Source organism: Lepus europaeus, chromosome 4, assembly GCF_033115175.1.
Source record: "Lepus europaeus isolate LE1 chromosome 4, mLepTim1.pri, whole genome shotgun sequence".
Lineage (NCBI taxonomy): Eukaryota > Metazoa > Chordata > Mammalia > Lagomorpha > Leporidae > Lepus > Lepus europaeus.
The window spans coordinates 108,572,176-108,586,338 of record NC_084830.1 but is presented as its reverse complement, the minus strand read 5'-3'; the positions used below and the strand labels follow the sequence as shown (position 1 = coordinate 108,586,338).

The 14,163-nt window shown below is 52.7% G+C and overlaps 1 protein-coding gene across 1 annotated transcript in view; it reads right to left on the bottom strand.

Annotated features, from left to right (window-relative positions):
* The window catches only part of SH3PXD2B (SH3 and PX domains 2B), a 103,498-nt gene that overhangs the window by 4,347 nt on the left and 84,988 nt on the right, over positions 1-14,163 (bottom strand). The window contains exons 9-12 of the mRNA XM_062188684.1: positions 12,846-12,963; positions 9,795-10,021; positions 7,781-7,830; positions 6,422-6,547 (exon numbers count right to left, since the gene is read on the bottom strand). Coding sequence (XP_062044668.1) covers positions 6,422-6,547; positions 7,781-7,830; positions 9,795-10,021; positions 12,846-12,963 — 521 coding nt within the window. The remainder of the gene's footprint in view (positions 1-6,421; positions 6,548-7,780; positions 7,831-9,794; positions 10,022-12,845; positions 12,964-14,163) is intronic.

Here is a 14,163-nt window from a genome sequence, read left to right as displayed (position 1 = left end):
TCTTCTATTTTTTTTTTTTTAAGATTTATTTATTTGAAAGCCAGAATTACAGAGTGAAGGAGAGACTAACAGAAAGATCTTTCATCTGCTGGTTCACTCCCCAAATGGCTGCAATGACCAGGGAGGGGCCAAAGCCGGGAGCCAGGAGCTTCATCCAGGTTTCCCATGTGGGTGAGGGGCCCAGGGACTTGGGCCATCCTCTGCTGCTTTCCCAGGCACATTAGCAGGGAGTTGGATAGGAAGTGGAGCAGCTGGGACTAATATGGGATGCTGGCACTGCAGGCTGTGACCTAACCCACTATGCCACAGCGCTTGCCACCTGCTTCATCTTCTAAAACAGCTCAAGACAACAACTAATACCATGAAAACACTGGAAATAAATAACAATACCATTGCAAAGAATTCACAAATGAGGAAAAAGAGATAACAAATGATAATAACAGAATATTAAATGAAAAAAATAGTTGACATCCTTACAGAGACACAGAAGGGCATCAAATTCATGATGGAACACATGAAACAAGAACAGGTAACTATGAAAAAGAATAAAAAAGAGCTGTTGGAAATGAAAACTGTAACTGTTAAATAAGTGTCTTCGCCTAAATGTCCATTCTGGGAAGATGACTTTAGATCTGGAATTCAACACTAAAACAGGCATTGCAGAGGGCAAAATGACAACAATTTTCATATTGTCAAGAAAGCATTGTGTGTAGAAGTAGGGAACTGCCCTTGGTTAAGAACACACAGTAATAAGAGGGGACCTTGTTTGTGGAAAAAATGGAATTAGAAGCTAAGTTCATTTTAAGGCAAAACATTCAGGAATCCATGCATTATTTTTTCATAATATATAGCATCCATGAGCTTTCTGAAGACTCTGTAAGCAGCCCACTGGGTAGGTATGAAGGGAAGCCAATGCAAATTGGCTTCCTGGAGGAGGCAGAGGGATATGAAGAGTGAGTTAGATTTTGATGCCAAATTCAGTTGAAAAAATGGATTTGAGGGCCTGGCCTGAGAGGACAGGATGAGCTGGGGGAAAGGTCATTCCTGGCAGAGTGAGGTGGGAAGGGCTGGCCTGACCAGCGGGGATAATAATAACCCCATCTCAAGAGTCGGCAGTCACAAGATTCAGCAAGACAGAGCATGGGCCCAGCACCTAATCAGTGCTGGCTGGGGTCTGATTGTGTCCCCGCAGAGTTCAGGAGTTGGAAGCTTAACCCCCAAAACCATGTGTTGCTTGGAGGTGGAGCCTTCGGGAGGACACTGGGATCAGTTAGGGTCCTGAGGCCCCAGGACATGAGTGGCTTTGTAAGAGGAAGAGCAAGCTGAGGCAGCACTGGCTCTTCACTGCCATGGGACGCCCTCTGTCATGTGATGATACAGAAGGAGGCCCTCACCAGATGCCGACCCAGCCTCTAGGACTTCCCAGAACTGCAAGTCAAATAACTTCTATTCTTTATAAACTACCTGGTCCCAGGCATGTTGCTTTAGCAACAGATGACACAGAGCTAAATGTGAGCTGTTATCATTTTTTTTTTTTTAAATTTTTTTGACAGGCAGAGTGGACAGTGAGAGAAAGAGAGAGACAGAGAGAAAGCTCTTCCTTTGCTGTTGGTTCACCCTCTAATGGCCGCCGCGGTAGCGCGCTGCGGCCGGCGCACCGCGCTGTTCCGATGGCAGGAGCCAGGTGCTTATCCTGGTCTCCCATGGGGTGCAGAGCCCAAACACTTGGGCCATCCTCCACTGCACTCCCTGGCCACAGCAGAGAGCTGGCCTGGAAGAGGGGCAACCGGGACAGGATCGGTGCCCCGACTGGGACTAGAACCCGGTGTGCCGGCGCCGCAAGGCAGAGGATTAGCCTGTTAAGCCACGGAGCTGTTATCATTTTTACTCTCATATTAGGTACATACAAGCCACACACACACACACACACACCCCAACCCCTAAGCCAGGGAAGCTACACAAAGGTGACTGAGTTTGCGCTGAAACTTGAATGATGACCAGAGTTCAGCATAGCCACGTGGGCACCCTGGGAGTTTCCTGCAGTTAAACAGCTCCTGTGTTTGGGGGCTCACAACCCAACTGGATGAATTTATTAATTCAACAAATGTTTAGTGAGAATCTGCCATAAGCCAGGCTTTGTGTTGTGTTCACTGTTGTGAACAGACATGATCCCTGGGCTCAAAGAGTTTATGTTCTAGTGGAGGAAATGAACTATAATATACCCACTCACCTTCCACCCACCTACACACCTATGCAACCAGCCAACCAACCAACCAGCAAGGGTCCTCAAGCAGAAGTGTGGGGCTCTGGAGCATCAGGGGAGGAAGAAAGCACCTGCAGCAAAGGTGACTGGCCAGGGCATCCTGAAGCTGTGGCAGGAGGGCAGACCAAGGTGGAGGCAGGGACCTTACGGACACCAAGAGACCTTACAGACACACTGTCCCTGCAGTGTGGCCAAGAGAGTGAAGATAAACCTGTAGCTAGAACTGGGGGCTTGGGTCTCACCACCAGCTCACCAGATGATGATCAGTTTCTTCATCCATCAAATGGGGCCACACGCTGAATGCTACCCAACAAAGCTGGGGCAAGGGGAGCTGAGATACTGTGGTCCCGGGACTTCTGCAGTCTATAGCTGTTGAAGCAGATCCTCCTCTCTCTCCTGGTGGCAAGAGCCTGCTTTCCCCTGGGCCTCCATTCATCTCATGTGAGACGCAGGGGTGGAAATGTGAGGTGGACTGGCCAGAGACCCTGGGGCTCAATCCTGGGGCCTATTCTGTCTCCACCTCACTTTGGGATTGCTGAGACAACAGGCTACAGTCTAGAGCTGCTGGGGCCATTCTCGTTACTCTTGGAACAAAGTCTGATTAAAGTAAATTTAGAAGAGAATGGAGATGAGACAAGGAAATATGAAGCCTGTTTCTGCCCAGGCAGTCTGCCTATACTGACGGAAGATTCCTATGAACATACTTTAAAACATGCTTTGAGGCCGGCGCCGCAGCTCACTAGGCTAATCCTCCGCCTTGCGGCGCCGGCACACCGGGTTCTAGTCCCGGTCGGGGCACCGATCCTGTCCCGGTTGCCCCTCTTCCAGGCCAGCTCTCTGCTGTGGCCAGGGAGTGCAGTGGAGGATGGCCCAAGTCCTTGGGCCCTGCACCACATGGGAGACCAGGAGAAGCACCTGGCTCCTGCCATCGGATCAGCGCGGTGCGCCGGCCGCAGCGCACCTACCACAGCGGCCACTGGAGGGTGAACCAACGGCAAAAGGAAGACCTTTCTCTCTGTCTCTCTCACTGTCCACTCTGCCTGTCAAAACAAACAAACAAACAAACAAAAAAAAAACATGCTTTGAGAAGCTAAGCATTCACTTGCTCAATTCCTGTCTTTATAAAGTCTCCATTCAGCTACCGCTTTCTTTCTTGCTGTCTCTCATAACTAGGTCCTCATGTTTTCCAGTCAATGCCTTACTTCTTCACCTCCCACTCTTCCTTCCCTGGTGATCCGGGTGAGGGTCCTACCTCTCCACTGAGCTCTTCTTGCAAAATGGCCGGGGACTTCCCTCCTAGCTCACCAATGTGCCCTGTACAGGTGTTACCTCATACATGGCTCCTGCCTCCATCAAATGCCCTACCTGCCCTTAGTTTCGCCGCCAATTCCTTCTGCTTTTCAGACTCTCCTGCATCTGCCTGACCATCCTTCCAACACCCGTCTTCTCAGGGTTTCCACCCCAGCCCTCTCAAACTCTCACTCTTCATTCAAAATATCAGTAGGAAAATGAAAGTAAAAAGATAAATTTATTTTGGTGCAAAGAACTATGAAATCCATGTCTATGAAAGGTCTTCAAATAGTTCTTAGAAAATGTGTACGATAAAAAAAAAACTGTGCCTGGATCTCAGAATTTTTGCATGAACACAAACTTATCTTTTAGTTCCACTGTCCACAAACTTTCTGAAGTACCTTTATATTGATCACTAGGCTATGGACTCCAAAATGTTGAACTTCAGACATGCACGTCCAAATACCTATCGATGGCTACATCTGTGTGCTTATCAGCCAGCTTTACCTCCTCATGTGGTCTTCTCCCCCAAGCCCCATTCTTCCCCAGTCCTGCTGGAATGACATCTTAAACGCCCCCATGTTTTTACATGGTAGGTACTCAATATATGTGTGCAAAATGAACAACAATGCAGTTTTCCATCACAGGTTAAAATTCAATTCAGAATGTTCCTGAATTCCACCATTCCAGCCCTTGACTCAAGTAATAGCAAAGTGAAAACACAGAAAGATTGCTTTCTCCTGGAACATGATGATGCTTCGATGCCTCCCAAAGCTAAGGCTGGAGGAGATGTGATTGATGGGCTAGAAGGACACCGTGGACACGGAATGCAGAGCTAAGCTTTTAACTGACTATACAGGGCAGCCTGGGCCAGACAGCGTCTGATGGAGCAGCTGGCAAGCTAGTGGGGGTGGGGGAGGAAGGAAGGCACCCACAAGGGGATGCTGGAGTGGGCTGGGCAATGGTGCCTGTGGTCTGGGCTGTCAAACTGTGCCCTGTGCCAAGCATGAGCTGTGCTGTGTCTCAGAGGAGCAAGCAGGGTGAAGACAACTCCCCACGGGGCCGGTGCTATGGCATAGGAAGCTAAGCCTCTGCTTGTGGCACTGGTATCCAATGCAGGTGCTGGTTTGAGTCCTGGCTGCTCTACTTCCAATCCAACTCCCTGACAATGCACCTGGGAAGGCAGCAGAAGACAGTCCAAGTGCTTGGGCCCCTGCACCCATGTGCAAGACCCAGAAGAAGTTCCTGACTCCTGACTTTGGATCGGCTCAGCTCTGGCTATTGTGGCCATTTGGGGAGTTCTGAACCAGCGGATAGAAGAAGACCTTTCTGTCTGTCTCTCCCTGTCTGTCTGTAACTCTGCCTCTCAAATAAATAAATAAACAACAAAACAAGACAACTCCCCAGGGTCCAGGCACACACCAGCACAGAAGTTAATGGGGAGTGCTCCAGGAGTTTGCCCTGGGTACCGGTGGGGGCCTCAGCTGTTCCTTGGTACCCGCAGGGCATTAGTTCCAGCACCCCTTGTGTATTCTGAAATCCACAGATGTTCAAGCCCTCATATAAAGGGGCACAGTGTTTCACACACAACCCACGCACTCCTCCTGTATACTTTAAGTTATGGAGAGATGACTTACAATCCCTAATACAATGCAGATCCTATGTGAAGGGTCATTAGGCTGTATTGTTTAGGGAACAAAGACAAAGTCCGTACCTGTCTGGGACACAGGCCATGTTTTTCTGAGTAGCTCTGGTCTGCAGTCAGTGAGTCTTGTGGGTATGGAACCTGTGGCTCTTACACATGCTGCAGGGATGAGTAAGGGAACTGCTTCCTGAGATGGGTTTTAAAGATTTATTTATGGGGCTCGTGCTGTGGCTCAGTGGGTTAAAGCCCCAGCCTGCAGCATTGGCATCCCATAAGTGTGCCGGTTCAAGTCCTGGCTACTTCTAATCCAGCTCTCTGCTAATGCTGTTGCAGCCATTTAGGGAGTGAACAGAGTGACAGAGAAAAAGGAGAGAGATCGTCCATCTGCTGGTTCACTCCTTCAATTGCCAGGGCTGGGTAAGGCCAAAGCCAGGAGCCAGGAACTTCATTTAGGTCTCCCACTTGGGTGCCGGGACTCAAGTACTTGAGTAATTTTCCACTGTTTTCCCAGGCATATTAAAAGGAGTGGGGCAGCTGGGACTTGAACTCGTGCCCCGATGTGGGATGATGGCATTGTAAGTGGTGGATTAACCCTCTGAGCCACGATGTCTGCCTCTCTCCTGCTTTAGAAAACCATCTCAAGAATCATCTTTGCCTGTGGATTCTAACCCCTGGTCCATGTTGCAATCCCAGTACTTACAGGCTCTCTTGGGGGCCTGGGAACACCTTTGAACTCTAACCCCAAAAACGGGGACAGGAAAACTGCAGCAGCAGTCGCGATTGAGGCTGGCCTTTCTGCAGGGGATGGAGCAGATGAGCAGAGAAGTGGGAAGGAAAGCAGAGAGGAGACGCGAGAAGCGAACTCAGGGGCGACAAGAGGAACACAAGGTAGTCACAGCAGATCACATGTCATGTGATTCCACTCCTGTGCCACGTCTCGGACAGGTAAATCCTGAGACAGAAAATCAACCATGGAGAGGGGCCGAGGGGAATTGGAGAGGGGCTGCTAACAGGTCAGGGAGGACTTTTTATTCTGGAATTGGCCAGCGGTGGGGGCCACACAACTGTGTGGATCCACAAATCAGTGGGTTTCACACGTCACATTGGTGAACCACACAGTATGTGAATTACAGCTCACTAAGCAAAAGGAGGAGAGAGGAGAGCAGCGGCCGGTGCAGCTGGGGGTCAGGTGGGAAGTGGCAGGGAAGCGCAGGCCCACTGACCTCGACCTTCAGGCCGGCCTGGAAGCTGATGCCGTCGGGGATGGTGGTCTGGAACTCGGCGATGGTGTAATACTCCTCTTCCACTTGCGGCGGGATGGGTGGCTTGGGCAGGTTGAGGCCTCGAGGCTGCCACGATTAAACACATGGCTGCGTTACCCTGATGCTGAAGTGGAGTGGGGAGGGGACCATGGGATTGGGGTGCGCAGTCACCCTTGGATGGACCCTGGGAGGCCTATCCCCATTCTAAGGACCAAAATATACAGAGGGTCACTCAGATCATCATCTCCTGATGAGACCTCATGGGCCCTTCAACTTCACAGTGACGAGAAGAAACACAGGATGCTGAGCCTACATCGAGACTATGGGGGCAAGACAAGAGCCTCTGCATTCAGGAGGCCGTGAGGGTTGTGGAAAGAACACAGGCTTGCCAGTCAGATCCACGTGGGCTGGAAATACTGACGATGCGTGCAATCCTGGGCAAATCACTTTCTCTTCTGGACCTCAGCTTTATTCTTTGTGGAATGCGCACATCAACATTACCTACCTGTTGGAGCTGTTGCAAGTATTAAACCAGTAAATGTAGGAAATTACTGAGTACACGGCATGGTATACAGTAGGTGCTCAATAAAGGGAAGACTTAAAAAAAGAGGCTCATTTTTCAAAGTACATGTTGAATATCCCTTAACTGACATCCTTGGGACTGGAAATATTTTGGATTTTTGGACTTTTTTCAAATTTTGAAATATTTGCACTTATACAATGAGATGTCTTGGGAAGAATATCTAAGTCCGAACATGCAACTAAATCATGTTTCATGCATACCTTATGCACACGGATTGGCAGGAATCTTACAGGCTATTTTTAATGATTTTGTGCATGAAACAAAATTTCATGGTGTGGAACTTTCCATTTGTGGCATCATGTTACTGCTCAGAAAGTTTTGGATTCTGGAACTTCTGCAGTATCTTTGGGCTAGGCATGTTCAACCTGTATGGGTTAGAAAGGTACCTACAGGATTTCACAACAGAGAACACTGGAATGGTACCTGTGCCTCTCCAAAGCCTGGACCCCAAGTTGCCATATCAGAGAAGACTGATCTAAGGCAGTGAGAGGTGGGCCCAGGAGGCAGGTGCCGAGGCTACTTGTCACAAGTACACTTTGGGACCTCAGCAAACTGTTTCACCTGCCTGGCCCTCATTCTTTCCACCTGCTGATGGGCCCAGCAGCCTAACTCACAAGGCTGTTGTGTGGACAGGAAAGAGAGCACTCCAGGAAAGCGCAAGGGCGTGCTAGTGGCCAGCAGTTATTCACGACACCTGTCAGGCTGGGGCCAGCTCCCAGCAGCAGGAGTGCACTTACAATGGTCATGTCCCGGCGAGGGGGCGGTCTCTGCCTCATCTTTGGCGATCCTGTGGAAAAACCAGATCTCGTTTCACTGCCGAGCAGGCTTGCACAGATAAAATTCCTGAAGCAGGATCCGGGGAAGAGGTCTCCTGCTGCAGACCTGGCACAGGCTTTGTATGGGGGTCAGCACGCAGCTGCAGCCCTTCCCGCGAGAACAGCCTGATCAGAGAGGCTGCTCGCGTTGGGCTCAGGGCCCTGGATCTTTCCTATGCAGGAATGAAAGGGGGCGGTCAGAGCCCTCGAGCAGTGCAATGCTGCCCAGGAACGGCCAAAAGCATGGGCTTCAGGATAACACAGAAAAAGGGCCCAACCCAGCTCTGGGGCCTGGGGGCTTCTGAGGGTGGACAAATTACTCCAGTCTTTGAGCAGCAAGATCCTGTCCTGTACAACAGGCACAGTGTGTGTCTCCCAGGGGCAGTGGTGCAGACGGACATCTACAATGTCTGTGAGGCTCTTGGCACGTGGCAGCCACGTGAGACGTGTCACGATGCACAACCACACTGACCCAAGCACGCCTGGGCTGAAGATTTCAGGGGTTTCCACTCTGGAGTTGGGCTGCCTGGCTCTGGATCTCAGGATCACAAAGAGGCTCTTGGCTCTAGGCAGACAGTGGAGGTCTCATCATGGTCTGTGCAGAGGCAGCTGGACATTTGAGGGCTACTCCCTCAAATACCCATTTCCCTGTTCTTCTATCAGAATAAACAGCAGCAGGGTTTGAGCCTTGATAGTTTTAGCCTATAGAAAGACGACATTCCTCAGACTTCCTTGCGGCTGTGTGTTGGCATGCTCTGGCCAATGGGACATGAGAGAAAGAGGAAGGCACATGGCTTGAGCTGTGCCCTGCACTTCTTCCCACCCTCCTTCCATGGGCCGGACTCAAGGCAAGCCACCCTGGGCCAGGGGGATGAAGGCAACACAAGAGCGATGCAGCACTAAGGAGACTCGACTGCACGGAGTTGCTGAATCCGCCCTGGGCATACACCTGGACTGTTCTGTGAAAAGGAAACAGCTACCTAAACCATCTGAGCCACTGAGCTCACTGGCTCTGAGTGTGGCTGTTGCGGGGTCGTTGGTGAGGGGTCTTTGTTTCAGCATCTGAACCTATATCACAACAAAGACACAGGGATTGAGATTTTTATTTGCCCCTCTGTGTTACCAGGAATCCCCCTGCACTCTTGGCCATGACAGATTAGAATCACAGAAACACAGGGCTGGCCAAAAACCGTGCCACAAGCAAACACTGCAGTGTGTGTGTGTGTTCTCAAGGCAGCCGAGCAGAGACTGCAAAGCTTGGCTGAGGACTCAAGAAGTTCACTGCCAGTTGGTAGAAACAGCAGGGGCACCACCTCCTCTCTGTGTAGCTGGAAGCCCTTTCTCAACAGCCACGCCCTGCCCTGAATGCCCAGTACAGGCCCTCGTGCCAGAGCCTTGGGTACGATACAGGCTGCAGTGACGAACCCTGCTCTCATGGGAAGTGGGGCACATTAAATGGTAAAGTACACGCTGGGAGGCTTTGAAAAGCAAGAGGGTTGGAGTCCTATTGTTCTAGCAAACCCAACACGGGGCAGATGACTTCTTCCTCCGGCTCAGATACGGACAGTGCACAGGTACGAGCTGCCTGGGTTCGAGTCCTGGTGCCAGCATTTTACCAGGTGGGGGCCTTGGATACACTACCTCATCTCTCCGATTCCTAATCTGTAAAACAGAGCTAGGGAAGTCCCTCAAAGGTTGACAGGACGAGTCAGTAAGACTGATTGGGCCAGGAGAGGGATGCCCCTTGACCTCCATCCGCAACGTGCTGCTTCAGCGGTCTGGAATGAATCAGCAGGAATTTCTGAGCCCCCGTTTCCCTATCTGCAGTATGGTGGGCAGCAGGGATGCTACATGGACGAGGTTCAACGTCTGAGAAGCTCTGAGTGCAGAGCTGGGCACCCAGTGGCCCTGGGGAGCGTGGGTGGGCGTCACTCACTCTGCTTAGCGTCGCCCTCGGGCCCCGGGCGCCCTTCAAACCGGCCGTCCCTCTGGTTGTTGAGCAGCTCCTTCTCCCTGCCCACCGCGTTCTGCTGCCGGGAAACACCGTCCAGGTCAAGGGCGCCGGGGTGGGCGGCCGAGCCGAGGCCCAGCTTCGGGGATAGGGGCTCCCCGCTGCTCTTCTTCAGGTACGAGGCGGGGGCCCAGCCTTCTTTGCCTTGGTACCTGGGAGGAAGAGGAAGGACGCTGGCCAGGCTGCTTTGCCAGGCTCCTGGGAAGAAGCCACGCTTCCACTGCGAACCAACTTCCGGTCCCAGATGGCAGGAACCAGGGGCTACCTACCACCGCCCAAGGGCCAGAGGCCAGTGCACGGCACACTGCCTCCAGGTGGAGCCTGAGGCCTCTGACAGCACCCACCACGGTCCACCCACCCTGCCTGGTTTGCAGCCTCCAAATGCCCCCTGTCTTTCACCCGTCCGCCTCCCGCCCCTGCCCCCTTTGACTGTGAAAGCCTTTTTCTCCGCTCCTTCCCGGCGAGCACCTACTCCTCCTTCTGGGCTTCGCTGAGTGTCATCCCTCCCTTTCCCCAGAGCGCCCTCACTATTCTCCTGCACACACTGGGATCCCAGCACGGGACATTTGGACGTGGTGGTTCTGTCTCCCCAGTTAGCATGTGAGCTCCTGGGGGCAGGACCGCAGCCAAGTCATCTCTAAGTCAGGGCCCCTGGTGCCAGTGATTTGAATGGAGAAATCAAAGTTCAAGCGGACGAGCCGCCACAGAGCTCTGCTGCAGTGGAGGTCCCCTGAGCCGGCGCTGTGACTACAGCGATGGTGAGAATGAGAAGCGGCACTTGGGCACTTCCTTTGCTCTGTCCTCAGCACTTACAGCTCTTGATGGGATGGAAATCCAGCCATCCCTAGGAGATAGGCACTACAGGCTGAGTATCCATAATCCCCAAATCTGAAATTTCACATGCTCCAAAATCAACATTTTGGGCAACGGCATGATGTTACAAGTGGAAAATGCCACACCTGACGTCAAGTGATGGGCGCAGTCAAAACTCAGGTGCACTAAAAATATTGTATATGACTGCCGTCAGGCCGTGTACACAAGGTGTGGATGCAACAAGTGAGTTTCAGGTTTAGATCTGGGTCTCCTTCCCATGTCACAGTATATGCAAGTATTTCACAATTTGAAGAAACACACAGGGGATACTCAAGCTATATTGAGATCTGTGTGTGTGTGTGTTTAAAATTATTTAGTTGGGGCTGGCACTGTGGCACAGCAGGTTAAAGTCCCAGCCTGTAATACCAGCATCCCATATGGGTGCCAGTTAGAATCCCAGCTGCTCCATTTCCGATCCAGCTCCCTGCTAATGAACCTGGGAAAGCAGCGGAGGATGGCCCAAATCCTTGGGCCTCTGTACCCATGTGGGAAACCTGAAAGAAGCTCCTGGCTCCTGGCTTCGGATTGGCTCAGCACCAGCTGTTGCGGCCATTTGGGGAATAAACCAGTAGATGGAAGAATCTCTTTGTCTCTACCTCTCTCAGTAACTCTGTCTTTCAAATAAACACAATAAATCTTAAAATTATTTAGTTATTTATCTGAAAGGCAGAGAGACAGAAATCTCTCATCCACTGCTTTACTTCCCAAATGCCCACAACTTCCAGGGCCAGCAACCAGGAACTTGTCACCCAGATCTCCCGTGTGGGTGGCAGGGACTCAAGCACTCGAGCCAGTACCTGCTGCCTTCCAGGGTGCGCATTAGTAGGAAGCTATTGGGAGTGGAGGTGGGACTTGAACCCAGCCACTCTGACTTGGGATGCAGGGGTCTCCAGAGGTGTCTTTACCGCTACGCCAAATGCCCACCCTGAGATCTGTTTTTAGGGCAAGGAGTCTGCAGTAGGGAGGCTGCGTATCTCACACAGGATTATGAGCTAGCACACGGCAGAAACAAATCCAGACCTCAGCAGCTGGACCACTGTGCTCTCAACCTCTGTGCTCTGTGGCCTTTCCCAGCAGCCCCAGCTCCCAGTGCGACACCTGGCAGAGATGGGGCAGGACTCTGTTCTCGATGGCTAACACGTGGGTTAAGCACTTGTTTGGTGAGGGAAGGAAACAGGTGCGGGATAGGCTGGTCATCACAGAACTGTGGCGTGGCCGACACCCTGACGGATCAGCTCACAGTTTCCCCAGAAAGGCACTCAGTGGCTGTAACCATCACTTAGTTCTCCACGTGAGAACTAAGCTCACTCCTGAGCCCCCGTCAGGAGCCTTTCTGAAGCCCCAGGCCAAGCAGTCCTCCTTCCGTGGGCCCCAAAGTGCCCCCTGCATCCCCCCCACTCACTGCTCATCTCACCGCCTGCTCCGACTGTTTACCAACCCATCTTCTGTGTTCACTGCTCAGACCCCCAGCTCCCAGGATAGGGTGTGTTCCCAAACAGAATCTTAGTGTGTGTGTGTTGATGAATAAATGAAGGAAGGAATGAATGCATGCAGTGCCCTGCGTACAGCCCCACCTGAGAGGCCCTGATGTCCTGCCACACACCAGGTCACAGAGACCCTGGCTTCCTCCCTTCTCATTTCCTGGGGTCACAGCCTCACACTGGGATGAACAAGGAGGGGCTCAGAGCACCCTCAGGACTAAAACCGGGCAAGTCTCAGGCAAGCCTGCCTACGTGGCTCGGACTCCAGCACCAGCTGAAAGCTCTGAAGCGTCTGAGCTCAGTTCACCTGCGTTTCCTACTGGACTCCGAGAGATGAAGGCAAATGATGGCGCAGACCCCAGGGCAGGGGACAGCTGAGACGCAGCGTTCACCCGGCATACTGGTCTCAGGGTGGGGCTGGAGTGGGGCAAATCTCCAGGGGCAGCTTCAACCTCCAGCTCACGAGAGACACCTGGAGTGGGAGACCAGCCTTGCCCTCTGTGGTCTGGTGTGTCTGGAGAAGGTACTGCGTCTTACAGACTTTGGGGGAAGAATGTAGGGGGAGGACAGTGCCATCCGCAGCCACTTGAGCCCACCCACTTAGAGGAGGCTGCAAGCGCACCTGATCTTCCACCAGCCTTCCAGGTTCTTCTGGATGACCTCCACCATGGCCCCCCTGTCCAGGTTCATCTCATCCTGGTCGCGAGCTGTGTACGGGTAGATGACAGTGTACTTCTCCTCTGTGGGCACAAAGGGAGGCTGGAGTAAGCAAAGGACGCAGGGAGCCCAGGTGATGCTGACTGTGATCCGGGCCAGGCCCTCACCCTCCACAGACTTCTGTGCACCCCCAGGCCCCCACCGAGCCCTGGGCGGCCTGGGCAAGCAGCAGAGGCAGCAGGCTGCAGGACAAAGGGCAGGTCCCAGTCCCTCTGCCACTCCTCAGCGTCACACTCATCCTCACCTTCCTCAAAGCTGGACTTCAGGTCGTGCCCTGGCCCACACCATCTACTATGTCAGCCCGCGGCAACCCTCAGCCTCCTGCTCTGCTTGATTCCCATCGCCTCACTCTCGGAACCACCCTGAGACACAACGTGCAACTTACTTATTTTTACATGGACTTCTCCAGCACCACGGAGGGGCCTGGGATACTGAGTAAGACCTGCAGGCCTGGTGGGCACCACCTTGCCGATCCCGCTGGTGGGGAGTTCCAGGGTACGCGGAAAATCTGGCAGCTGCAATCGCTACCAAGGATTGCATTTTCATCACTTGGCTGGTAACTGAGCTTCCTTTTTCATGAGTATGGCCAAGCCCCTGGATCCAACCATGCCTGAAGCTTCAATTCTCACCCTACTACTCTCTGGGCTCCCCCGGCCCTGAACCTACGGCTCCCTCTTAACCCTGTGGGCTTCCTCCAGCTGTGCCCTCCACACGGCAACCTTCTCAAGGGCCTGGGCTGGGCCAGCAGGCCTTGCTCATCATCACACTCAGGCACAGTGCTCCAAAGAGGAGGGAACAGCTCAACCCTCCAGTGCATCGGTGGCTGAAATGGAGAAACGCGGATGCATGTCCCAGAGGGACTAGCCAGCAGAGGAGAAGGCTTTCCTGTTCTGGTGATGTCTCAGCTCCCGAGTGAGTGTGGCTGCACCAGCTGTGTCCTGGTGGCCGTGGCTGGGAGGCTGGTGCAGTCTCCAGCCCTCTGGGAACATCCCACAGGCTGTCTGTGGCCTCCCTAGCTGGTGCAGAGGGAGGCGGAAGGCACACAGGGCGTTTATTTATTGATTGACTTGGCCTGCTGACCTGCTCCGCGGGGGCTGTGCTGACTCAAGCTGCACATATCCTGTGTTCACACAGCCAGCTGTGGCCTCCTTCGCTGAAGCTGCCCTGGAGCTATGGGCTGTGAGAGGTGGACGCGGTTGGGCTCCCCTGTGGATGGATGAGCG